The following is a 7,571-nucleotide window of genomic DNA, read 5'->3' as shown; positions in this document are numbered from 1 at the left end:
TTTTTTTTTCTGTTCTTCTCACCTGCCCATGTTTAATTCTTCCCTGTGCGTGCTTTGGTGTCCTTTAGTGCAGATCACAGAAGTATCATCCAGGCTTGGAGCTGTTCTTCCCCCAGGTGGCCTGTGGTGTGACACACACAGTAAACACAGCCTGGCACATATGTACTGACAGGTGATTGGCTGCCATTTTCCCAGGGTAGCCTGCAGTGTTATAGCCAAGAGCTGTTTTGAAGGTAGGCAATACCTTGGAGAGATCTGTGTATCCAAGACGAGGGTGATTTTTATGTAGACATGCAGCAACAATCACTTGTGTTTTTAATAATAGCATGTCATTTGTTCCTGTATGAGAACAAGCCACCTTACAGGTCACTTTTCACATTGAGGAGTAGCGTGACAATTACTGCAAATAACCAGACAGGTTCACGTATTGATTCTACATTATAAAGCTGGCCATAGATTGATAGAATTTTGAATGAAAATCCTTAGGAATAGTCTTAGTTAACTGTTTCAACCCCGGAAGATTTTACCCCCTTCCTGACCTTTCCCTTTCTTTCTCCTCAACAATTCTCCCCTCCACCACCCTTACCTTTCTTTCCCAACCCTTATTGCCTTCCCTCCCCTTTTATCCTTCCTCCCCAACCTTTTGCCCCCCCCCCTTGTCCCAAATCCCCCCTTCTTAACCCCCCCCCCTCATTTCCCTCCTTCCACCTTTTCACAAACTTCCTGCCCTACTTCCCTTGTAATAATTTAATTCTATTTAGGGCACCTTGTCCCTTTTATAATAAATAACGCAGGATATACAGGGATCAGGATCTAAGGCACTCAAAATAAATTAAAATGGTAACAAAACACAATACACCTATAACAGCCTTAGTTTTTATTATTAACTTTAGCCCTTATAATTAAAATATTTCTCAACAGTTTAATATATTCATTAAGGGCCGGTTCACACTGCGGCGCGAGGCGAGGCGACACGGCTCGCCTCGCCTCGCTCCCGCAAGTCGTCCCCATTGAGTACAATGGAACCGTTCTGAGAGGAGCGACTCGAGTCGCTCCGACTCAGAAAAAAGGTTCCTGTACTACTTCGGGGCGACTTCGGGGGCGACTTGCATTGACTTCTATGCAGAAGTCCTCTGCAAGTCGCCGCTCACCCCCCCTGCAAGTCGCGGCGAGGAAGTCGGAGACGCCTCGCCGCGGCTCGCAGTGTGAACCGGCCCTTACATTCATCAAACATAAACATACTTTCTTACATTTTATATAAACAAACAATTCGTACAGTAAACCGATAAAACAAGAGAAAAGAAAAAAAAAACAGAAGCAACCAATCAGAAGCCAGGTAGATTTTTTTTTTTTTTTTGAAAGCTGCACTGCAAAAAAAGACAGCTGAAATTGGATTGGCTGTTTGGGAGACATGTTAAGCTGGCCATACACCTATAGATTATCTGCAGATTTTCTATGGTTAGATGGAAAAAGTGGGAGATTCCTCCATCCACACAGTTTAGCGAACAATGAGAAATCTGTTGCACTTTTTCCATCTAACCATAGAAAATCTGCAGATAATCTATAGGTGTATGGCCAACTTTACTTAGATTTTTATTTTATTATTTTTTTTATTGGGCTTATTCAATAAGGCATTAAGCAATGTAAAAAGTACAGTAACCGTGAGCAACCAGTCTTTATATTTCCTGACTAACGTAAGCTGAAATGTGATCAGTTGCTGTCACTTACTGCACTGCGTACATCTTTTTATGCTCTTTATAATGCGTTATCAGATAGGCCTTTATAGGTTAAAAAGTGTAAGAAAATAGAATTTATTATTAGTCTCAGTCTAAAGGTGACGTGCGGTAGGCTCAGGTGTGACAGTGCTAATAATCTTTACCCAATCCTGAGATCTGCTCGGATGACAGATAACCGAACTGACAAGCTGATGCCGGAAATTCATCAATTAGAGGCGATACTACACAGAGTGTAGTCTCCTAAATCATAGCACAGGGCTTCACCCTCTGCATTCATATTTAGTACTACCATCAAAAGAGATATCCCCAGCAGAAATAATGGCAGATCCAATCGATTACTTATTGCTGATCTGGCAAAACAACACGAGCGACACAATCATGGCTGCAAGCTGCAAGGCAAACACAACATACAACATTTATTTCATTTATAAAACCAAGCACAAAATAACTTTACAGCACTTTGCATGGCACATAGGTCATTTAGGCTGGATTCACACCTATGCAGTTTTAGTGCCTTTTGCAGATTTGCACTGCTGTCCATTTATCATGGTTTCCTATGGTACACCTTCTGTAGTGCAAATCTGCAAAATGCAAAAAGCACTAAAAATGCATAGGTGTGAATCCAGCCTTATGGTGTAGCCCACCCTGGCGGAGCTAATAGCCTAATATCTTACTTCAGTATTGTATAGAAAACATAGCTCCCAACTGTCCCTGATTTCTGGGGTCTGTCCCTGATTTGGAATAAAGTCCCTCTGTCCCTCTTTCCTCCTCATTTGTCGCTCATTTTGGTCTGATCTATATATTTGTATATAAAATGCACTACTTATCTATCCAAAGGTGTTTACCAGAGCTAAACCTGTCATCCAATGTCTAAATTGCTGCATTTGTAAATTCCAAAAGCCAATATAAATGAATGGTAGTGGTAAAAAAAAAAGAACTTGTGGGTTTAACCAATAATTTTTTTGTACAATTCTCCTATAGAAATGGGTTCACACTGAATGCGGGTTTGAAATCGCGTGAGTTCAGCAGTACTCGCACGATTTCAAACCGGCATTTCAATACGACTTAGGAGGGCGATTTGAGAATCTGTGCGGGTTCATGCACAGATGTCTATTGAAATCGCCCCCCAAGTTGCCAAAAGTAGTGCAGGAACTACTTTTGGGAATCAGTGCGGCGCCACAAAGTCGGTGTCGCACCGATGCAGACGGTGCCGTTGCCGGCAATAGGCTTCGATTTGGCATGCAATTTGATATTTCAGATATACCAGAATATTTTTATATTTCAGGGAATCTAAGGCCCCTTTCACAGGGACGGCTGTTCTGCCGCAGTTTAGCATGTTTATTTGTTTCTGTGAAATTCAAGACTCCAGGCACAGCAATCAGCTGCATCTGTACAGTGCAATTACCTGCGTTTATGTGCATTTCTGTGCAGTTGCGTTCAGCTGCAGTTATCCAATAAAGTCGTTCCCAAAGCAACCCTTTTATTTTTTTGGTCTCTTGAATCCCTTCTCATGCTGCTATCCACAGTTGACACAAAAGACTGCGATTATCTCCGGTTATGTGCATATAGCGGCGCTACATTGCACCTGCACGCATTTAATTCTATTTTTTCTATTCGCACAGAACCGCATGTAACGAAATCGCAGCTAAACGCTGTGTGTGAATGGGGCCATAGGATAGCATTGTGTGCTTTTAGCTGCGGTCGAAAACTAGAAAATACGCAGCTAAAAGCACCATTCTATCCGCCCGTGTGAAAGGGGCCTAAAAGTTTAGCCACAGGAAGTTATAAACATTTTTTATTTGATCATCTTGGTTTGCTAGCTCGGGGGGCTACATGTGCCTCTCTACTACCATTAAAGTGATCCTTGTCAACAAATAAGATATTTTTACTTGCAGTGCCCTGTAAAACACTATTTTGAATACTAACCACTTTAAGACCAAGCTTATTTCTGACACTTGTTGTTTACAAGTAAAAATCTTTTTTTTTTGCTAGAAAATTACTTAAAACCCCCAAACATTATATACTTTTTTATCAGAGACCCCAGAGAACAAAATGGCGGTCATTGCAATATAATTAATGTCACACTGTATTTGCGCAGCGGTCTTTCAAACGCAATTTTTTTGGAAAAAATACACCTTAATGAATTAAAAAAACGTTTTTTGTATAATGTGAAAGATGATGTTACGCCAAGTAAATAGATACCTAACTTGTCACGCTTGTGGAATGGCGACAAACTATGGTACTTAAAAATCTCCATAGGCGATGCTTTAACATTTTTTACAAGTTACCTTTTTAGGCTCGGTTCACACCAGACGCGGCACGACTTGCCGCGCCGCGACCTGACAAGTCGCCCCCGTTCTGTACTACGGAACCGTTCTAGTAGGAGCAACTCGAGTCGCTCCGACTTAGAAAAAAGGTTCCTGTACTACTTTTGCGGCGACCTCGGGCGACTTGCATTGACTTCTATACAGAAGTCATTTTGCAAGTCGCCGCTGAGGTCGCGGCAGGTCGCGGCGCGGCAAGTCGTGCCGCGTCTGGTGTGAACCGAGCCTTAGAGTTACAGAGAAGGTCTTGCACTTCTGTGTTTTTTATTTGTTGCTAAACAAATAAAAAAAGATCTAAAATTTAGAAAAAACATTTTTTATTTTGTTTCTGTTATAAAATTTTGTAAATAAGTACGTTTTCTCCTTCACTGATGGGCACTGTTAAGGCGGCACTGACGGGCACTGATAAAGCGGCACTGGTGAGGTGGCACTAATGAGGTGGCACTGATGGGCACTGATAGGCAGTACTGATATGCAGCACTGATGGGCATTGATAGGCGGCACTGATGTGCACTCATGGGTGGCACTGGTGGGAACTGATGGGCACTGATAGGCGACACTGATGGGTGACACTGATGGGCACTGAAAGGCTGCATTGATGGGTACTTATGGGTGGCACTGGAAGGCAGCATTGATACGTGGCACTGATGGGCACTGATAGAGGGCATTGATAGGCATCACTGATGGCACTGGCAGGCATTGGGGATGGGCACTGATTGGCAGCTGCCTGGGCACTGATTGGCATTTCCCTGCTGGTCCAGTGTGGTGGCATCCCTAATGGTCCTGGCAGCATCCTGGTCGTCCTGGGTGGGGAAATGAGGGGGGGTTGGGGTGATAAACAATCAGCACAGACCCCCCCCCCCGGTCAGGATAGCAGCTGATCGGCTCTCCTCTACGCGAGTGAGGAAAAGCCAATCAACGGCTCTTCCTGTTTACATCGTGATCAGCCGTGATTGGACACGACTGATCATGTGGTAAAAAGCCTCCGTCAGACTGACACACCGCACCACCGATCGCCGCGGTCGTTCTGGAGGGCCGTCATATGACGTCCACCCAGAACGAGAGCTGCGTTGCCTAGCTGTCATTTGACGACCGGCGGGCGGGAAGCGGTTAAAGCTGGTCATACACTAGTAGAATTTAGTTAAAAATGTTAAATGTTTTTGATTTTTGAATTGTTAATGGGTGGCAATTTAATATTTGTTTAGGACCTCAGTGACGAGAAAATTTGAAGGAGCAGGATAGAAAATATTTCTTGAACATACAAACAGCGTATGTGGTTTTCGTTTAGGAATGTCCATTCATTCCACAACTGAATATTAAAAGCAAACCAAATTTTGAACCACTTTAGTCAAGTCTTTGAATGCACTGAGAATACATTTTTGAATCTTAGTACAAATGTTCCTATGAACGCTTATGCCAAAATCTATTAGGGCTCATTTACATTTGCTTCGGTTTCAACACACATTAACGGCTAGTTTACACTTACTTCAAAACAAGGCTTCGGACAGGCTTTGTTAAAGCTCTCTGAATGCCAGTCAAAACCCCTGTCACTAAATAAAATGGTAAGCTTACGGTCTTGTTTAAACCTTACTTTTGCTTTGCTTCAACAATTAAATTTCATGTCGCTTTAGCTGTGCTTCAAAGCATCTTCAAAGCCTCCATAGAAGTCTATGACAAAGCTCGCTTGAAGCCCCACTGAAGCCTCACTGAAGCCCCACCAAAGCCTCACCAAAGCCCCATCAAATCTCCATCGAAGTCTCAACAAAAGCGAGGTGTAAACAGCACTGTAAGCTAACCATTTTATTTAGTGACAGGAGCTTTGACTGGTGTTCAGAGAGTTTTAACAAAGAGTGTCCGAAGCCTTGCTTTGAAGCAAGTGTAAACGAGCCCTTTACACTTGCTTCGCTTCAACAAACATTAACGGCTAATTTACACTTGCTTCAAAACAGGGCTTCAGACAGGCTCTCTGAACACCAGTCAAAGCTCCTGTCACTAAATAAAATGGTTAGCTTACAGTCATGTTTACACCTTTGCTTTTGCTTTGCTTGGGCTTTGCGTCAAAAATTATACCCCATTAGCTTTAGTGGTGCTTCAAAGCATCTTCAAAGCCTCAATAAAAGTCTATGGCAAAGCTTGTTTGAAGCCTCACCAAAGCCCCACCAAAGCCTCATCGAAGCACTAAGTAAAAGCAAGGTGTAAACAGGACTGTAAACTAACCATTTTATTTAGTGACAGGAGCTTTGACTGGCATTCAGAGAGCTTTAACAAAGCCTGTCCGAAGCCTTGTTTTGAAGCAAGTGTAAACTAGTACTTAGTGTTTGGCCATCTTTATTATATGCCAACAGGGTCACATGTTGCTTGACTGTCCTCAAGGTGCTCAGTATCCAGTACTGTATAGTGACTCATAGAAAAGCAATAATCCCCTAACTTATATCATTACATATATTAACCTATATGCATCCAGTATCTAAAGCCCAAAAAAAAAGTTTTTTAGTTTTAGAGTATTAAATTGGGGGATTCCCCTTCATTTTCTTTTGGATTTCCAATCACTTTCAGTCCTAACGACAATGGTGATCTAGGAAAATAGTTGAATCTGCTCAACAGAAACATAGACAACAATAAAAACCTAAAAGAGGTTCTGAAAAAAAAAAACAACCATTTGGCTAATACCAAATCCTCATAAAATAACCCCTAAATTAAACCCTGAACCAATCCCTTATTCTGTATCCTAAGTCGTCTGTGCCAGGAGAAGCTGCACCATCCCTTACTAACCAGTGCCAGGAAGATACTGATATCAATCATCAACAATCAGCCATTACTTGTCCTACAAATGCAACATATTACCTTATTTAAAGAGTAACTCCACTTTCGTTGAGAAAAAAATATCCCCCCTCTAGGTGATCTATGTATATTGCAAGGATTTTAACAAACTTTGTTGCAGAGTCCTACCTTATGTTATTCTGGAGGAATAGATGTTTGTCTGTATCCATGTGCAAAGTGAGTCTGTATGGCAGTGGCTCTATAATTATCAAGCAGCTACTGCACCTGCAGGTCTATAATGAGGAAAGTGGCAGGGTCCGCATTGTTTTAGATGTTATTTCATCTGGGTATATCTCACCAAAAAAGCAAATTTTTGTTGCAGGTAATGCCAAAAATCTATTTTGTAATTTAGTGCAGACTTCTGGTAAAATCAGTAAGCCAATCACACAAGCAGGAAATTACATATCTGGGGGGCGTTCTGTACACAGCCTCCAGGTAGCCATATTGCATTGTATTTTACAGAGAATTACAGCGCTGCAGCTTGGAAAGGAAAGGTCATTTTTTAATAACATTCAATTACAATAAAGCCGCATACACACGGGCGGACTGTCTGTCCAACTTAGTCCGCCGAAACACATTTCAGCGGACAGTCCGCTCGTGTGTGGGCTTCAGCGGACTTTTTCAGCGTGCAGTCTGGCGGACTAAGTATTTCGGAATTTCCGTAATATTGTCCGTCCAACTTTGGTTTCAG

The 7,571-nt window shown here is 42.3% G+C and overlaps 1 protein-coding gene across 2 annotated transcripts in view; it reads right to left on the bottom strand.

The window, feature by feature from the left end:
• Positions 1-864: 864 nt before the first annotated feature.
• Positions 865-7,571, bottom strand: part of TSPAN16 (tetraspanin 16) — a 99,254-nt gene continuing 92,547 nt past the window's right edge. For both annotated transcript variants that reach the window (XM_077470303.1, XM_077470304.1), the window contains one exon: positions 865-2,125. In XM_077470303.1, coding sequence (XP_077326429.1) covers positions 2,072-2,125 — 54 coding nt within the window. In that variant the 3' untranslated portion in view covers positions 865-2,071. The remainder of the gene's footprint in view (positions 2,126-7,571) is intronic.

Source organism: Lithobates pipiens, unplaced genomic scaffold (assembly GCF_037356315.1).
Source record: "Lithobates pipiens isolate NorthernLeopardFrog02 unplaced genomic scaffold, aLitPip1_a1.2 Scaffold_8, whole genome shotgun sequence".
NCBI classification, from domain to species: domain Eukaryota; kingdom Metazoa; phylum Chordata; class Amphibia; order Anura; family Ranidae; genus Lithobates; species Lithobates pipiens.
The sequence above is the reverse complement of the archived record's forward strand: the minus strand, read 5'-3'. Positions and strand labels throughout refer to the sequence as shown.